Source organism: Amia ocellicauda, chromosome 2 (genome assembly GCF_036373705.1).
Source record: "Amia ocellicauda isolate fAmiCal2 chromosome 2, fAmiCal2.hap1, whole genome shotgun sequence".
NCBI lineage: Eukaryota > Metazoa > Chordata > Actinopteri > Amiiformes > Amiidae > Amia > Amia ocellicauda.
The window spans coordinates 11,343,717-11,364,298 of record NC_089851.1 but is presented as its reverse complement, the minus strand read 5'-3'; the positions used below and the strand labels follow the sequence as shown (position 1 = coordinate 11,364,298).

At 36.5% G+C, this 20,582-nt stretch overlaps 1 protein-coding gene across 1 annotated transcript in view; it reads left to right on the top strand.

The window, feature by feature from the left end:
- The first annotated feature begins 7,267 nt into the window (after positions 1 to 7,267).
- Positions 7,268 to 20,582, top strand: part of kiaa1217 (KIAA1217 ortholog) — a 222,712-nt gene continuing 209,397 nt past the window's right edge. Inside the window, exon 1 of the mRNA XM_066718324.1 lies at positions 7,268 to 7,355. Within this exon, the coding sequence (XP_066574421.1) occupies positions 7,283 to 7,355 (73 nt within the window). The 5' untranslated portion in view covers positions 7,268 to 7,282. The remainder of the gene's footprint in view (positions 7,356 to 20,582) is intronic.

The window sequence follows — 20,582 nt, the reverse complement described above, 5'->3', positions numbered from 1 at the left end:
CACCATTACTTTAATCAACAAAGGCCACTTCACCTCACCACCTCCTTGTAAGATACAAAGTTAAATATTTGTACTCTATAGATCGAGATTAATCAAAACAATCATTAGTAATATGTCTGCAAAACTGAAAAGAGGATTATTAGGGTCATACAATTATTCCACTGCTTTCATACTTAATCTTCCAACATCTTTACCACTTTTATGCAGTAATAAAATAGTTTTCAATAGTTTTCAGATCATTTTTTAATTAGGCTGACATATAATGACAAGAGGTCAGTGCCATGTGACACTGGTTCCAACAATTAGCTCTCTTTTAACATTGCAAATCAAGGTGTAGATTGTGGTGTACAATTCCTTCAGTGTGTGCAGAGAACTAATTTAATGCTGCCTGGAGGCGTAAGCCTTGTTGGTGTTCATTAGTTTAGATGGGTTTTGTGATTTCATTATTTATTTATTTATTTGCATCATCTCCTGTCTAATCAACATCTGCTATTCTGTGATACAAATTCCCTGTGGCAAGATTTCAGAGGCTGAAAATATATTCTGTAAAAAAGGAAATATTACCATATTTAAATTTCAGAATTTTGAGTGACAACTATAGGAAAGTACTACCATGTATAATAACCATGTAGTTATATACAGTAAATATGTATGTAGGATTGGGTGTTCTTTAAGGTGTATACATTATTGTTCATATGGAAGAGTCTAGTAAGCCACAGTTTAACAAACATAACATGTATTCAGCACCTTTCAACCAGGGGAGTCCCAAAGGGCCTGACATGAATTAGGCTGTAAATGACGTATGAACACAGTGCCTTGCAATAGGCTCTATGTTTTAATATTATCTGACAAAATATACCACAAGGAAGTGATGTAATCAGTCAGTTACGTACTTTACTTGTAACCACCAGGCCATGCAGACCAAATAAATAAAGCACCAAAGAAATCAACAAGGATACCAGCCCTCTGAATTTTATATGAAACCTGAGGGGTATGAATTGCTGATTCACTTGACTGCCTCAGTCTTTGGCTTTTGTTAAATGGGTGTGAAATACAATTAAGTTGAACACCCTTTGCAAAGTAGGCCAAGGAATTCATAAATGGCGCAAAAGTATTTACATACTTCTTTGCAACAATGACTCAGGTCGAAGTGTGAAGAAATACCATTGAATCAAGACATCAAAACTGTTGATTTGTATTTATTAATTGATTGATTTAATCAAATGGCTTGTTTGACAGCTTAGCTTAGTTTAGTTTTCTAACATACATCAACATTTGCTAGGCTTAAATTATACCTGATTTTGCAGAGCTTGATGTTTACCTGGATAACATAATACATGTCCAATTATTATACTACTAAAGATAACAAGAACAATTCAAGTGATATTATCTGCATGTTAGTTTATGCACATTCATATTCAATATAAGTATCCATGGAATGTATTGCTCCTCAGAATTGGTTGGTGGGGTTTCAAAATATATTATATATAGTCCATATTTAGCTTATGGCTGCTCTGTGCTACAAGAGACACAAGAGAATAAGGTAAGGTTATTCTGAAACAGCAACCCATCTGTGCTTTTGCTGTTCAGTTAAACACAACGGGCAAACTGTGGAACGCACACTGGCTCCTCTTAAAATGTCAATCATAGTTCATTTTACACGGCAATTTTACAATTAGACAAGCTTTTCCCCTATTAAAGAGACTGCTTTTGCCATGTTTTACTGCAATTCTATTTTCTTTAATGTGCCTGACTTTGTCTAAAAATGCATTGGCACAAACCATTTCTCTTCTAATGAAATGGAGTAAAATATCAATTTACAATTCCAAATTTAAAGTCAGGCTTAACACTAAAGCCCAATGACAGTCATGTTAGATAATCTGTCAGAATACATGTCAGCAACTGCTAGTATTTGCAATGTTTTATTTTATGTAGATTTAAGCCTATAGTTAATCTCTTCAGTTAATGTGGAGCAGCAGTGTTTGTGAACTCTTCATAGTATTAAAGTGTCAAATCAGTCTAGAGCTTTACTGATGCATTTACAAGACATGGGCAATACCTCATGTAAACACTACTACCCAGTTTCAAATGACAGATGATCTTTATAGAGACTAATATTTAAGGCCTGATAGCTAATAAAGCAATCATTCAGGAAAAATATAAACATAAACTAGTCCAGTAATACCTGATTCAGTGATCCAGTGCCTAAAGAGGGAATCAAATTTCAAACATGCTTTATTTTATACCATCATTCATTTTCTTGTAGAAGCACACGGCAAAAGCAAACAAATATGACACACTTCAGAACCCAAATGTGTTTTTTAATATACTCTAATCATAAAAATAAAATTAATCATTAATAAACATTATTATCATTTATTTTATTATTGTTAGGATTTGAACTTTTTCATGTTTATTTTCCTAATCACTACTTGCCTTGATTAGTTGTCCATAAGATGGATCTGCATTCCTATTATGAAAAAATGTTTGTGAATTTGTGATCAGGAATAACCCTCAATGAGAAATATCTAGAACAAAATACCTGTTAGAATAGGACTGAGGGGTGAGCGATCAATGTAATTGGATAACTTTTCCTTTCCAATTCCAGAAATGGCAAAACTGAATAAGCAGTTCAATGCACTATCTAAGGTAAAAAGAAGAAGCTATATGTGGTCATGAATGTGCTCAAAATATGGCTAAAGGGACATTACGCGATGAAAGATAAAAACTCAGAACTTCAAGCCTTTATTATTGCCCGTTGCATCACATGTTGAACATTTAGTTCTGCTGTAATTGTTCAGAAACTAATCATATTTCTCCAATTCAGGTCAGTCATTTGGATTATATTTCCACAGGAATATTTTTTAACTCCTGATACCTTTGTGGAATTTAAACATTTAAAATAATGGTGTATGAAATATCACAAGCGCCTGGGACTGTTTCTGTGACTGCGACTGAATCCAGCTCATAGTCCAACCAAACGTGAAACACTCTAATTTAGACAATGGCATTAATTAGTGTATATGTTTTGCTATCATTTTACCTCAATTACTCCAATAACTAAAGCCCTTTGTAAGGAAGAGTAGCTTACATCCCACTGTTAGTCTGAAGGCGGCAAATCGTTTTCAGAGCTTGAACTGAGACAAAAAAAGCCATGGGGAAATCTTTAACAAGGCAGCCGCTGACAGTTTTTTAACCAGTTTTTTTTTAAATGGGAAACCTGAAGGTTGGTGAAGGCAGGAGTCTAAAGATGTTTCTTGACTTCGAGAAAAGAGATCAAATATAATTGTAATGTGTTGATAATTATGCAGTTTAAGGAAGGCTATTCTGTGATACAACTGTAAGAGACATTGCAAAGCAACTTTCATAACACTAGTTAGGTCTAACCCCTTTTTTCGTAATGAGGGGAAAAAAACACAATGAAGTTGAGAAGTGTCACATAATATGTATAGGAAGCGATAATTTAAATTAAAATATAATATTTTGTACAACTGGGTGTGTTTTTCAACTTATTTTTTAATTTCACATGCTAAATATAGCATTATATATAGACCATCATATCTTAAAATAGACTTAAAGTCAACAAACTGATACAACATATGCAAAAACATGAAAAGAGAACAAGTCAAACTCTGACTGTTTCCTCAGCTGGCTGATCACATTTTCCACAACCTTTGCAGTAGAATACCAGCAACACGTACCTCTGGTTGCATTTCCATTGTTCATATGGTTTATACATTTCCATATAAAACAATAGTTGTATATTATATATTATATTATAGTTGTTTTTAGTTTTTTTTTTGTTCTCAGCTGAACTTTTTTTCAGGTGTCCTCATAATCTTGACTGCCAGTGTATATCCTGACATGTCCTATATACATAAATCTTAGTGGAAAAATTGAAAGATAATGGAATTTCTACTACAAGGGTCACACTAAAAGTAAAATGCGCTTCCCTTAACATTCAGTCAATGAATACAGAAAATATATAAATAAGGTTGTAAAGCTCCCCCACCGCCACCACACACACAGACATCTTTGTAGGGTCTCAAGTATGTCTACATATACAAATTGAGGGAAGGAATTCAGTACGTCCCTGTATATTTGTGTTACAGATGATAAAATAGTATTACAGAGACATGGAAACTGATTCATCAAAAAGTACCAGACCAATAATATCATGTATCTCTGTTGAAGGCAGTTTTCTCATGGAACACAATATGTCATTGGTTTTTAGAATTAAATAAAGCTGTATTTTAGGATATGCAGTGGGCAATAAAAGTTTATGCAGCATAAAGATTTGACACTTTGGCAGGCACACCTGGAAAAATACAAGAAAATTAAGTCAAAGATTCAAGTCAGCGGAAAGCAAGCAAAGATACAAAAAATAAAGTGGCTTAATCTGGTCAATACCAATATAATTTACAAAGGACTTTCTTGAAGCTCTTGAAATGAAAATCATACCTGGATGATTTAGGAGCTTTAATTGAAATGGCATTTTTAAAATAATACAACTAAATAATCAATAACGGTAAGATAAGTTACAGTAAATGTCAGCAATATTGAAAGAGAGTAAATTTAATATGTTGAATGCATAAGTATTCAGACCCCTGAACTCAATATTTGGTGGAAGCACACTGGCTTGGTGCAATCCTTGCCCATTCTTTTGGCAGATTTTCTCAAGCTCTTTCAAGTTACTTGGGGATCGCTTACAGAGAGCAATTTAAATCTTTCCACAAATTCTCAAGATTCAAGTCAGGACCTGGGAGATCATTCACTTTCTTATTATTTAGCCACTCCAGTGTAGCTTTGGCCTTGTGTTTTGGATCATTATCCTGCTGAAAGTTGAATTTTCATACAATTTTTAAGTCTTTAGGAGAGTGAAACAGGACTGGGAGATGTGCTGTGTTGGGTGTGCACCAAACATAATGTTTGGCATAACACCTTTTGCCACATTTGTGCAGGATCACTTAAGTGTTTGGTTGCAAAGTTTGGCTATGAGATGGCTAAATGGCTTCCGTCTTGCATACTACCATACAGGCTAGTTTTGTGAGTTGTAGGCTGATGCACATTTTCTCATCTCAGCCATTGTACTCTTTTGCCTTTAAAGTTGGACTCACAGTGACACTCATCATCACTGTCCTCCTTGCCTGGCTGCTCAGGTTGGAGGGACGGGCTAATCTAGGCAGTGTATGGGTGTTAATATACACTTTCCATTTCTTGATAATGGAGTACACTGTGCTCAAAGGGATATTCTCAGACTTTGATATTTTTTGTACCCTTCTCCGGACCAGTATCAATGATTTTCGATGATTTTATCCCTGACTTAGCTCCTTCCTACTGGTCTTTTCTTGAAATTCACTACTTGACCAAGGAACCTCACAGAGACAAGTGTTTTTATTCAGAAATTGTGAGAACCAATATTATTGCACACAGACAGAGGCCATGCAACTTATTGTGTTGCTAGTTAAGGTCATTTTGTACACATTCATTAATTTAGGTTTGCCACAGCAAATGGTTTGAATACTTATGCAATCATTTCATATTAAATATATATTTACTTATTTTTAGTTTTTGCTTTGATGTGTGGAATAGTTTGTGTATATATTTCACATATTAATTCCTACTTCAAAGTGTCACAACTGCAAGCATTAAAGAAACAAAATGTGAAAACTGAGAGAGGGTCTGAATAATTTTGCAAGGCACTGTATATATACAACTTTTTGGAGCTATTATTATTTGATGGATTTAACCTTGCCCATGGATATTTATGTTCTCCATTAATAATGTTTGGTTAAATTTTGCTTTCAAGGAAGATGAAACACACTGAAATGCAACCCATCCTGAGGAATATCATTATAAGAGTAAAAAACAAATCCAAGTCATGTATAACATGCCATTGCCTGAGGTAAAAGGAAATAAGTCTTGGAATAAATATCCTGACCCTACCACCTAAAATTGCCTTTTTGAAACCTACAATCTGGAATTATAGTTGCTAGTTCCCCTTTAGCAACCAATTGATCGAATAAAGGATTCTATAAAACTCAGGACTGGGGATATATTTGTAAACCAACCTGTGCCTCAAGCAGCCAGTAACACTTGAAGGTGAGAAGTTAAACAGATGTCAAACAAACAAACAAACAAAAATGCAACACATAACAGATATTATTATAGAGTTAGTGAGTCTGGCATTTTAAGGCCCCTTTTCAACAATATGTAAGTCTTTCCCAAAAGGCCTGTTAGGTTAATAACAAAGGCATGGCTGAAAAGATGAGCTACTTATCTGGATGAAGGGCAAGCAACAAATAATAAGAGCATTCCCATAGAGAAAAGGGACATATAATGGAAAATGATGTAACTGAACTCCAGCCATTCGTATCCAGAGAGCCGGAGACTTCTTCTCACTACAGTACCAGGATGGTGCTGTTTCATTGCAGGGGAGAGTTACTTACAAACTGCAATAACCACTGTTTCATGAGCTGTTTCAGACCTGAAGAGAGAGACTGGAGAGAAATGCCCACTGGCACCTTATTCTCTTCACTTTTACAATGCCGTTTCACTTCTGTTGTGTTGATTCAGCTAACACACATAAATAAACAACCAAAACAAATAAACACCCCTTCCCTATAGCAGTGAGCGCTTGTGTGTTGTCCCCTCATTGAATCTATGACACAAATCCATCGGAGGGTCTCCTGCACCTTCATATTGATCGTGGCTTTCCCTGCAGTGGCTTATGTAGCAGATTTACAGCATTGCTCTCAATACATTTGCATAGTGATACAGACCAAAAAGCTACTCAAAGACCAACATTATGGACACTGTTGTAGCTCCCAACTCTGTCTGCTGTATATCAGCAATTGGGAGAAATGGTGACGTAATGCCCGCAGTCATGTGAAAATTGCACTTTTTTTTTTCTTCTTCTTCCCCCGGCTCAAACACATCTCTCGGTCGATAATGCCACCCTGTCCTCCACCAGCACCCAGATGCCTCCAGTCCCGTTCAATCCGTGTATTACTGTTACCACACCATCAGGGGAGCCTCCGCAGGAGAGAGACTGTGCAGCTACTGCAGTCTTGGCATCAGATGAAATTGCAACTGTGACAGAAATAGCAAGGAGACAGAAACACACCGAGAGAGAGAGAGAGAGAGAGAGAGAGAGAGAGAGAGAGCATAAAAAGACAAGTACATGTGTAGTCGCGCAGCAGGCGTTTCCCAGACGAGACAGTTTTGGACACTTTAAAAGCTCAAGACCGATAACCTTCCCTGTGAAGCAAAGCTGCCGACCATGTCTGGGACCCGGGTGCAGTTTGCAGAAGTACCTCCTCAAAGCGAACGCAAAGGGAGCCCGAAATTAACTAGTAAGAACTTGGCATTTCTCTTGGCTTCTGTCTCTGCTCGTTAATACCGACCTTGTGGGAGAGATAGTCGGCAGGACGGGACCCTTTCATTATTATGTCGCACACTACGCCACGAAAATGAACTGACACATTTCAGTCAGAGGTGGGACAGGCTTAACCCTTCTTGGTAATAGATTTTGGACCATCTAAGTGAAACTGACATGCTTTCATTTTAAACAGCATGTGGGGTTTCTTTGTAAAGAAATATCAGTCATTTCCTAGTACAAATGTTTAATGGGTAGTAGCTTACTATCAACTTCAGGTGTTCAGGCAGGTAAGTGTGTGTTTTTGTGTGTGGCGTCTGTAGTAAACTAAGTTATGAAAGAGCAGGACGTTGTTATGTCAGTCTTTGTACTTGTATACAAACCTGTTGCTTCCTCCATCAATATTAACTTTCGGATCAGGAGGCGATATTAACTGTGCTGTCATCTCTGTTGCATTCATATTTGCATTCATTTCAATTTCAAATGGGATGCCCTGAGAGAAATGTGCGAGACAGGTTTTTCCAAGTCAACGTTTTATAAACAGCAAACGCCTTTTTAATCCATACAGTATGCAAAATGCAGTTAAGGGTTTGAATGTGAACATGTAACTTTAATGCATTGCTGCTGTTCTATGAAAAACAATAGATTTAAGCAGACTACAAGCAACTGTTTACTGGGATGTGCAATTGTGTTACATCATTTTTTGTACAGCACGTATTGTTAATGTAGTTTTTTCATGTTTTGATACAAGATCATTCTTCTTTAGTAGTAGTATTAATGCTAGTGGTAGTAGAAGAACAGCAGTAGTAAGAGAGTGATAGCAGAAGTAGTAAAATAAGTATCATCATAGTAGTAGCAGCAATACTCAGGATGACGTTATTGTATGTCCTAACAAAGTTGGTTTCATCACACATGCTCTACCTGCACCTATTGAAAACGAATAGTCTATATCAGTCACAGATATGCACACTACATATAGTGCAATGGGGACACTGATTATAAACACAAAAGCCTTATCAATCAGTTTTCATTCATAATTTCTAGTTTACTGATGTGCCTGGCATTATGTATGCATATTAAAAAATATATATATTATTAAAGACGATTCTGGTTGATTTAACTTCAGTTCAAGGAGAAGGTGCCAATATTTTGACTTCATCTCCATTTATGTGTATAGGGTTTGCCTGTGTCTGAACTCAATTATTTTTCCCTGCCGTCTGTAATACTACGATAGGATGGACCAGTGTTCAGTACATTTCACAAAAACATAACTGATAAACAAATAATATATACGAGTAACTGAAAAATATGGAAACAACAGGTTAAAACAGACTTCGGAAAGAAAATTCAGTTTTGTATGTGGAAAAAGAGAAATCCCAATCTGTGAAAAGGCAGCAGATATGATAATACGTTTTCTACAATTGTCTATTAACCTAACTACCGTGGCAGCAATAAAGTCCTAATATCGCTTTTGTTTCATTAAATTGGAGTTAAAAGGTGAAAAGCTTTCAGAGCAAAAACAGGAACATTTATCACATTGTCTTAATAAGGTTATATTTTATTATTCAACTCTTTTACCACTAAAAACTAAACCATTTTAACATAATGAATGTTATAGAGCATTTATTTGCCATATAACAATCACAGTTTATAGTTTAATTGACAGTTGACAGGACTGGGGGCTAGTTATGTGTGTGACTTTCAGAGAAGGGAGGTAATGTGGCAAATGCTGTATATTTGTTGTAAAGGAAAAAGAGAAAAAATGAGACATCCCACTGCTACCACCAGTGTGACAGAAGTAATACTTTGAGGTACTAGGTTTAGGCTTTTAAGGTTTTCAGAGTATGAGCAGATATAGACATTGAGATGCACCTAGGGCAAGAATAAAATGCATCAGAAAATGGTCATTTTTAGAATATGGAAGTGTTTTTAGTATTGCATCGCTTAAGCATGGCTCACCTTTATCCCAGTAGAGGCCACTCTAACCAGACTCATGTTGGAAAACCTAGGACTTTTTGGAAATAATTTTATGAGTATCTGTATAGACATGCAATGTCTGGTGGGAAGGACACAAAAGGGACAGTGTCAAAGTAAGGTTGATTTAAACAGTACTAATGCCATTAAATGGAGTCATAAGAAGGTCAGTATAATTATTAACTTTCTTTTTCCTGATAATGTTGTAATTGGCTTGATTTATTATTTTTCTTTCAATATTAGCTTTAGTATTACATTTAGTTCCACTAAATCTAGTTATATTATAAAGATTACATGGTTGACTGGAAATTAGTCAGGAAAAGATCCTTCTTCATGGACAAACAGTAAGGTTATAGTCTATAGTCAAATAATATACCGGTTGCTGTAATATTTTCTGTTTTATATGCATATGCATGTAGTCCTGTGTTAAAAACATGCCATCATATTATTAATTTCCATGAGACATGATAGATGAATAGTCGTGCTGTTCAAACATAATTTACAAAAATGTTAAATATGTTTAAGCAGAGATGGCTTATTTAGCTGAAATTATAGTGGATTTTTAAAGAGGAGTCCGTTATCTATTTGTGAAAAGGAATCTATTAGTAACCCAGGAAGTAGAGAAAAGAGGACCCAGCAATTCTTGGCTCTCTCCCAGTCAGTCTGTTCAGCACTTCTTTCTTCCACACTTTTGTCAAATGTTTGGACTTACAGTATACACTGATCAGCCATAACATTATGGCCACCTGCCTAATATTGTGAAGGTCCCCCTTTTGCCGCCAAAACAGCCCTGACCCGTCGAGGCATGGACTCCACTAGACCTCTGAAGGTGTGCTGTGGTATCTGGCACCAAGACGTTAGCAGCAAATCCTTTAAGTTGTGAGGTGGGGCCTCCATGGTTCGGACTTGTTTGTCCAGGACATCCCACAGATGCTCGATTGGATTGAGATCTGGGGAATTTGGAGGCCAAGTCAACATCTTGAACTCGTGATTCATCAGACCAGGCCACCTTCTTCCATTGCTCTGTGGTCCAGTTTTGATGCTCACGTGCCCATTGTAGGCGCTTTGGGCAGTGGACAGGGGTCAGCATGGGCACCCTGACTGGTCTGCGGCTACGCAGCCCCATACGCAGCAAACTGTGATGCACTGTGTGTTCTGACACTTTTCTATCAGAACCAGTATTCACTTTTTCAGCAATTTGAGCTAGAGTAGCTCGTCTGTTGGATTGGACCACACGGGCCAGCCTTCGCTCCCCACGTGCATCAATGAGCCTTGGCCGCCCATGACCCTGTCGCCGGTTCACCGCTTTTTCTTCCTTGGACCACTTTTGATAGGTACTGACCACTGCAGACTGGGAACACCCACAAGAGCTGCAGTTTTGGAGATGCTCTGACCCAGTCATCTAGCCATCACAATGTGGCCCTTGTCAAAGTCGCTCAGATCCTTACGCTTGCCCATTTTTCCTGCTTCTAACACATCAACTTTGAGGAAAATGTTAACTTGCTGCCTAATATATCCCACCCACTGACAGGTGCCATGATAACAAGATTATCAGTGTTATTCACTTCACCTGTCAGTGGTCATAATGCTATGGCTGATCAGTTTATATTGTGCTGATCCTTTGCAAGTTGTTATACCATGAACACTATTACAATTGTAATAAACCGCTTTAGATTTAAACATTGGTCTCAATCAACCATGAGCTACCTGAAAGCTGATAAATAATGAGGAAAATACAATCTTTCTAGAGTTTGTCACTTTTTTGTGTTAGGCATCACCATTGTTAGCAGTTCAGAAAATGAATAATTGGGTCACTGTTCCACAAATCATTCTTATGCACAAGTGAGAAATTATAGTTAGTAAGCAACATTTGGTAGTAGGACCAGAATGCAATGAATTCATGCATCTAATTATCCATAAAGAGCATGTACCGTTAAAGTAAGGTACTTCATCTTAAGCTCTGGAACCAGTTCTACTTCAGATTTTGGTCCCTGAGGGAAAGTAAAAGCAGCATTGCTTCAAACAAGGTTTTCAAGGGCAAAATACGTGCTTCCTCCTGAAGCCATATTAATTGAAAGCCACTGAGATGATTAACCTTATGCTGTAAATGTAACTGAAGTCAGCATTTGCTGTTCTTACGATTAAACAGTAAACACAGATAAAGTGGCCATGAAGGACTAGTTTTGCCTCAAGCATGTTAATAAGGGATCTGCAACAATGAAACAGCATCACCCTGTATTCTTGTGTTGGCAAAGTTGGTCTGATCCATGATTGTCAGACAGCCGAGGTTTAAAGTGATATACGTCATTTTTGAAATGGACTATAAACCTGCGCACCATTTGCAGATGACAGCAGGTGTTGGCGAGAGGCACTGGAATGGTTAGTTTATAAATCTGTGCTATAAAACCACCACTGGCTGTACTAATAATGTGCAATAAGACAATTATGACATAAGGGCAGGACTGAGTTTGAGCAGTAGTAGTAGCAATACCCTTTTCCTTGCTATCATTTTTTTAGCATAAAATCCCCAGCTTGAAAGCCCTCAATAGCTGAACTGAATCCCAAGTAGGCTTGTTATACACTCCAGGGGTATTAAGGCCTATATATTTATGGTATGGGTTGTAGTCTGATGCAGCTCACTGAAAATATAAGACATTTACTTACACAGATGATTTGTTTAGTTTTTAAAAGAGAACGAGTAAGTAGAATATTATGTATGTTTCTGTTGGTCAGCCCGCAGCTATGACAAGCAAAGCCTTTGCAGAACTCAGACCCTCCTTATGAGTACAGAAATATGTGTGCTTTGCTAGTCTTCACTTCCTGAGTCCAAGAAGAAGTTTCATGTGTCAGGTTACTGGTGTACTAACTAAGTATTCTGACTCATATCAGTGTCCTTTTAATTTTAGATTAATTCAACCTATCCAAACCTTTCATAGCAAGCTATTAACAGACAAATGTATTTGTATGTATTTTGTATGTATTGTAAAAAGAAGTAAAAGTACAGGATGATTTTAACCCCTGGATTTAGTTACTTATTTGTGTTACATAGATCTTTAAAATATTGTTTTGTTCTAAATTGTGTCTATGTCAGAGGTCTCAAACTCATTCCCCAGAGGGTGTGTGTTGGTTTTAGTTCCGTGGTCGAATTGTTTAATTATCTAGATACATTTAAACACCTATCCAGGCCCGAGGATATTTTATAAGCAACTGTACCTTGACTCAAATGGACTTTTAGACCATCAACTGTTATATACCTCACAATATATTTTTAATATATGTCAAATTGAATAATTAATTAGACCAGTTATGTCATTGAGGACTCTGTAGGAATGAAAACCATCATCACACAAGTGTGAGACTCCTGGTCTATGTCAGTGGCTAAAATAAGAAATTAAAAAATCAGAGGAATTCTCAGAATTGCCACAATGAAATGCCCCCCCCCCAAAAAAAAACAGCAACAACAAATAAACAAACAAACAACAACACAAAAATGAAATAACCATACCTAACTCTCCGGTTCTTTATTTTTATACATATATCATTATGTCACAGTCTGAGTAGCAAATCAGAATTGGGTATATGTATTTTTATGAGATGTTTCATGTTTAATTTTAAAATACATTTCTGTGGAGGGGTTTAACCCTAAGACTATAACCATAATAGTACAGTTATGACAACAAGTGAAACTTTTATTTTCTTTTTTTATATATAATAATAGTATAACGCATGGTGGTATAAACCTCAAATTATTATTATTATTATGATATAAAATAGTGGTGTCTAACTCTGATCCTGGAGAGCCACAGTGCAGCTTTTATAGGATTTTATGGGAGTTCTTAGGTTTCTTTAAATCACCAAGTTGAACCAGGGAAAGAGTTAAACAGGCTCAATTAAGCAAATCATTAGTTCAATTATGTAATTAGGAGCTTAGTTGAAATGTAAACCAGAATCCACTGCAGCCGCCCAGGATCGGTTTTGGGCACCGTTGATATGAAATGTTCCCATTTTCATAGTTGATCTATAGACATGTTAAATTGCAGCAGAGAAAGCTGGCTAAATGGCTGGTTGAACTAAAAAGTGATGACCAACTCTAAAACTGACAAAATGTTCAATAGCTCTAGTAGAACACTAAAATCACTGTTTTGTAAAGATCAAATAACACCCTTGTTTGTTTTCTACAGTACTGCAGTCTTTAACCATCAGGGAGGATGTAAGCATATGATTTTGTGGCTTAAGAAAAGCATGCAATTCCAAGAGCATAAATACAGTTGTGTTGTTGGAAACTGAACCACTGTGGATGAGTAAGAATAATTTTCATTCAAAGTTTGTGCCAAGTAGCATAACGCAAACACTGTGAGATATGTGTAACCTTTTAATGCAGTTTGATCGAGTTACATATTTCATGACAAGGTCAAACCCATATGTATTTCCGGTTTCCTGATTGGTTTATTGGTATTTTTCTGATTATAAAAGAAAAGGTTATTATAGCTTCCACTTATCTTTCCTGAGTTTTACATTTCAAGTGAAAAATAATAAAACTTACCATGTCCATCCAAGGAAAATAAAACCTGATTTATCACTAATTACAATATTAGTACTATTTTATTACTGGAAGGCCTTATTTAAGCCTTCTTATGTAATGGTGTGGTTTTAGAAATAAATAAACATTTTAAAAAGTTCTAGTTGCAATAAACCATAAATAGGCGTTGAATATTTTGCAGTTCAAAGTGCTTAACGTTTATGGGTAAATATTACATATCCAATACTCACTTCTGGTTCAAATATAATATATATATATATTCATGATATGTGTACACTGAAAGCTCCTGCTCATAGATATACTTAAACACATTAGAGAAAATGTAATGCAAGTGTCATGAAATGTGTGGAATGTTTCTATCTGAAGGCATTTTGCCTTTGCTAGTTTAATGATTACATCTGATGGATATTTTGGAGAATATGCCTAGCCAAAAATAGCAGCCCTCTAAAATGTTTAACAGCTGTTTTCACAGTGGTTTTCAAATGAAATCCTTTCTGGTTACTTAAATTACAACAACTGAAACAATAGAATTTATTAAGTATCATCAATCCCTGAAATAACATATGTTCTTGTTTTGTTAGAGTGAACTAAGGAAACACCTTAATCTAAAATTGCTTTCGCATTGCTGTTTCAAGTGATATACACTGATCAAACAGATGTAGTCTATTTGTCTAGTTTGAAGTATACCAATATATTATGGTAGCAGTCATTTTGTCTTAAATGTTTCCTACTCATGCTGAGAACAACGTTAATTCTTTATTTTATTATGTGATTTCCAAGACAAATTACTATATAATAATAATTAGCCATTAGCTGAACCTTTTTAGTGAACATTATTCAATTGCAATGCAGTATAAAATACAGTTACCCATGATGATAGTAAGATTTATTGTGTTTAAGTATAATTATTTATGGCTAGCATTAAAGGGTATTCTTGATTAAAAGATTCATAAAGAATTTACCAGTCAGTGAAGCAGAAGCTAGTGCCAATCCCTCTATCACAGGAGCCAAGAACAACAGAGCCATTTGAGAATTCTTCAGTGGTAAAATGATATGTAATAAACTGAAATCTGTGTATTTTCATGTTTATATGATATTTGAAAATTAAATCCTGCAAAAAGGTTCACACTGAGATTGTGTGACTGAAATAGATGCAGAGTCTTTCCTTCCCCTCTAAAATGTAAACAGTTAGTGTAATATGCACAATATCAGTCAATAACCTAGGAAATGCAAAACTGGAGCATGACTTAAGGCATGTCGAATTTTAAAAGCCATGCATTAGTTTTAGGGTGCATCTCAACATGTCTTACCAATTTTAATTTGTATTAAGGTATTACAGTCCATTATTACCTTTCAGACTTGTTGATTGTAGATGTATTTATCTTGCTTGTTCATTAACTAAAGCTCAGTGACAGTGAAATAAACTTTTCATGACTACAAACTGATGGTTCTTTTGGAAAAATAGGGTGATGGGGCCATCAAATGAGCATAAAATGTTAGTTATCTTTGGAGTTAGAAGCACTGCCCAGGGGGGAGGGGTTTTCAGCACGCATCGCTGGAAAGTATGTTCCAGCGATGCGTGCTGAAAACCCCTCCCCCTTGGGCAGTGCTTCTTTTCTCTGATAACCATTAATCGTTTTTAATGATTTTTGTGACTTTTTTGAATTTCCCCATTGACTTCCAGCAAAGCAGCTCCATAGTTAGCACCCCCGTGACATCATGGCCTATTTCTCAATCTCTGATTTCTGGTACATAGAATGACCTGGACATGAAAAACAGAATATGTCTCCTTATAGAATAACATGAGAAATTATGGACTTTTGGTGCAGTTCCCCTTTAAGTATTATTCACATTTCTCCTGACAACATATGCATTTTACTGTGTGATTTGGGGGTGTGCTTGATTGCTCTGTTTGATATTTAATCCCTCTGTTAAATACTTAGAGTAGCTGATGTGAGAATGAATGAGGCATGTACTGTGTTATTTCAGAAACCCTCAATGGGATACAAAAAAAGGTTCAAATTACACTTTTTGCTGCATCTGCAATGCTAAATCTATCTCATCTATTTTTTATTGAGCTTAATCTCGGTTTATGTCAATCAAAACCTAGACTTGATTTATATTTTTTAAAATCGTTATTGTAGTCATTAAGAAGGCCGTAGAAGACAAATACCTGTGTCAGAGAATTGTAGATTGTTCTCAGTAGTACATATTACCTTTTCCACAGCAGCATTGCAGAGCATGATTAGATATAAGTGTGTGATATGTTTATTTATTTTTTCTGTGCCATTGGTCTCATGGTATTGAAAATGCATTGAAGCTTTTTATTTGATTTTTTTAATGTTTTTACTGTTCTGCCGCTTAATGTTTTCCACCATGGATGTATTTACTTTACAATTAGCCTGTATGCATTTATTTAATCTCTTATCTGTACTGTACATTTTTGCTGACTGCTCCTAATTTTACATCATCTTACATTTACAGACACTTGTGTTTTAAGTTACTTGACCGACAAAGGAAATTAGTTTCTGGCTCGAGCTCTGTTGGTTTATTGGTTGCCTAAAAATGTACTCTGCTGCTTTTTATGTCTCCTGCCACAAATATTCATTTTTAAATCCAACAGGATCAGAGGCAGACTAAACATTTCAACAATTCCTATAATATTAGAGTTACAAGTAAGCCCCAGGCATATTCAATAAACAATTTATATTGTTAACTTAAATCACCAGTTACTTTCCATTATGGAGTTGTATCTCATTTAAAACAAATTGGTATAATTAAAGGCAGTTTCTTCATTTTTACCATAAGCATGGAACACATCATGTGGCACATGTATTACTTTTGAAATGATTCAAATAGTCCTCTAAAAGCTTCAGGATTCTGCTGTCAGTGTTGTTTTGTTGCCCCTGCCTGTCTTTCCAGCAGTGAAAGATGTTTTGATGTCCCTCCCCCGTTTCCCTGGATGCCTTTTCATTGAAAATACAAAATTGTTCCATACAGTTTCTCTGCTGTTGCAATGCCATGGGATTTCTGGCTTTTTGTATTACTAGCACTTGTCAGACTGAAGTGAATAATAGTCGGCAATGTCAGTATTTGACACTATGGAGTTTTGAGTTGAAGTTTGATCCAATAAGTTGAGTCCATATATTTTCTTCATTGCTTTCATTAAGAATAGCAAATGCAGCAGAAACAAACAGGGGAAGTGATTATATTAAGTGTCAGAAGTATGGTTGTTTTCTACCAAAATCTTAGATTTGTTTTAAGTATTATTGACATATTGCTGGCTACATTAGCTTGGGAGAACAGCAGCACAAAATACTGAATAGATACATTACAATACAGGGACAAACATTCTGAACATGTAGCAATCAGGGATCGAGTATTTTAACGTGCTCAGAATTTCAATTAATATTAATATTAATATTAATAAGGAATGGATAAGAAAGGCAAACATGTGGTTTTCTAAGTGTAACGCACAGGGAGTTGTGTGCATTGGTTAACATGATTTTTCTGGAAAACACACTTATTCAATGCTATATATAGCATGTGCCATCTAATCCAGTTTACCCCCAAGACAGAAGTGGACCACACAGTGGAGTACACCCCACCGTTTAAAAGCTCTTGCTGTGCTGGGCTACAATGTTTCCATTACTGTAAGAAATAGAGCACAGGTTCCATCAGTGCTGCCGTAAATTCATTGGCAGACTTGTGTCTGTAGCAGCACTATATCTCACATCTCACTTAGATTTTCTGCAGACCCCTTCCCCCCAAAAGCAAAACACACAAAATGAAAGTAAACAATGTTAAGACTCTTACAATCATTACTTTCTCCTAACATTTAGTTATTCAATTTTGCTGTGTACTGTTCTGTATTCTGAAGTAGTTTTAAAAAGTCTCAAAACATTTCTTGCAGGGTTGCACATCTGTATTCATTAATTTACCCTTTTACATTTCAGAAGAAGGATTAGGGCACAAGCATAAGGGATATAATAAAGAACATGTTAAGATATTTAAGACTCTGTAAAACTGTTTAATTTATACAGTATATTGTAGTAAGGCTTTGTTTATTGTTGAATTTTAACTGTTATTTTTTGAGTCCACTGCAAATGGTAAAATAGAAAGTGGCAGCTTGATTGTGGCTTTTCTTTGCAGCAGCTTCTTTATGGAAACTATAAAATATTGCCACTGCACTTTGCCACAGGCTCATGGGACAGAGTTTGTATTTGTCTGGGCCTTTGCAGATAATTAAAAAATAGAAGGGCACTTCAGAATGATAATTTTACCAGCAACTGAAATCAACACAACATTGTTTGACAAGTCCTATGAGTTAAGAGAGGATTCCACAATACTCCGCTGTCAAGTGAGACTGAAATATTACACACTGGCTTCTTAGGTGACCTTGGGTGTGTCGGATGACTTTTGTTCCAGCGCAGTCCCACCCAGCTGTTACTGTGTGTGGAGCTGAGTGGAAGAAGAATGTCAAAAGAAACCAGATGTTGTACTTTGGCTGGACTTCACAAATTCCCTTCAGTTAAAGTACAAATAGTAAAAGAAATCATAAGGAGTGTTCACAGGCAAAGTAACTTGCTATCCTACACATTTTTTAGTACAGAAATATGAATTAATATAACCATGAAATATACACTCGCCTAAAGGATTATTAGGAACACCATACTAATACTGTGTTTGACCCCCTTTCGCCTTCAGAACTGCCTTAATTCTACGTGGCATTGATTCAACAAGGTGCTGAAAGCATTCTTTAGAAATGTTGGCCCATATTGATAGGATAGCATCTTGCAGTTGATGGAGATTTGTGGGATGCACATCCAGGGCACGAAGCTCCCGTTCGACCACATCCCAAAGATGCTCTATTGGGTTGAGATCTGGTGACTGTGGGGGCCAGTTTAGTACAGTGAACTCATTGTCATGTTCAAGAAACCAATTTGAAATGATTCGACCTTTGTGACATGGTGCATTATCCTGCTGGAAGTAGCCATCAGAGGATGGGTACATGGTGGTCATAAAGGGATGGACATGGTCAGAAACAATGCTCAGGTAGGCCGTGGCATTTAAACGATGCCCAATTGGCACTAAGGGGCCTAAAGTGTGCCAAGAAAACATCCCCCACACCATTACACCACCACCACCAGCCTGCACAGTGGTAACAAGGCATGATGGATCCATGTTCTCATTCTGTTTACGCCAAATTCTGACTCTACCATCTGAATGTCTCAACAGAAATCGAGACTCATCAGACCAGGCAACATTTTTCCAGTCTTGAACTGTCCAATTTTGATGAGCTTGTGCAAATTGTAGCCTCTTTTTCCTATTTGTAGTGGAGATGAGTGGTACCCGGTGGGGTCTTCTGCTGTTGTAGCCCATCCACCTCAAGGTTGTACGTGTTGTAGCTTCACAAATGCTTTGCTGCATACCTCGGTTGTAACGAGTGGTTATTTCAGTCAAAGTTGCTCTTCTATCAGCTTGAATCAGTCGGCCCATTCTCCTCTGACCTCTAGCATCAACAAGGCATTTTCGCCCACAGGACTGCCGCATACTGGATGTTTTTCCCTTTTCACACCATTCTTTGTAAACCCTAGAAATGGTTGTGCGTGAAAATCCCAGTAACTGAGCAGATTGTGAAATACTCAGACCGGCCCGTCTGGCACCAACAACCATGCCACGCTCAAAATTGCTTAAATCACCTTTCTTTCCCATTCAGACATTCAGTTTGGAGTTCAGGAGATTGTCTTGACCAGGACCACACCCCTAAATGCATTGAAGCAACTGCCATGTGATTGGTTGGTTAGATAATTGCATTAATGAGAAATTGAACAGGTGTTCCTAATAATCCTTTAGGTGAGTGTACTCCGTATGTTATTCTAATGCCCAGAAACATGTCTCTAGTCTTATAGATTCCTACCAATAGATGAAAGAGTTTTGAAAATAAATATAAATGAAAAATGTGCATTTAATTAATAACACACACTAATAACTCCTTGGTCCTGTCTTCATTATTTTGTTTTAGTCAGTGTGTGTGCACTAGCCTTTGCTTGTGTGTATCTGGGGATCAGGCTACAGAGATCTATGTTCTGGTGATAAAGTGTTAATTATTAGTGAGGTTATTTAAACAAGTGCGTTCATTTATATAGTGTCATTTAAATATAATGGTCTACGGTATGTTGTTTATTGATACGAGTGGTTTGACTTAATAGGGTGGATTAATTAACTGTGAGATTATATGAAAGATTTTTCCTTTTGTGCTGGTTCTTTGTGGTTTCTTGTGAACATCATTCAGTTCAAAGGGCTTCCTCAGTTTCAGTTGATTCAGATCTCCCTTGACTGTGTACCACAGTAGACAAATTAAACCTGTGACATAAATACGTTCTGTTCTTTAATAAACAATGTATACCCCTACCATTAAACCACCGTGACTGATGTAACAATGTAAGTATGCGAATTAAAAAAAGAATGTCATATATCATTTTTAGTGGTGTGTATATAAAAACACTTCATGTAACATTCTTCTCTTTAAGCCCGAGACTCTAATGATCCATGAGCCAGTCCTGATAACAGTGTTATTAAGCTTTTGGGAAAGAAATAGGTTTCTACACAGATGAGTGAAAAGTCAAATAATCTTCCTTTGAAGTTGCAGAAGAGGTCATGTTCAAAAGAGCATCACAAATAGGTAAT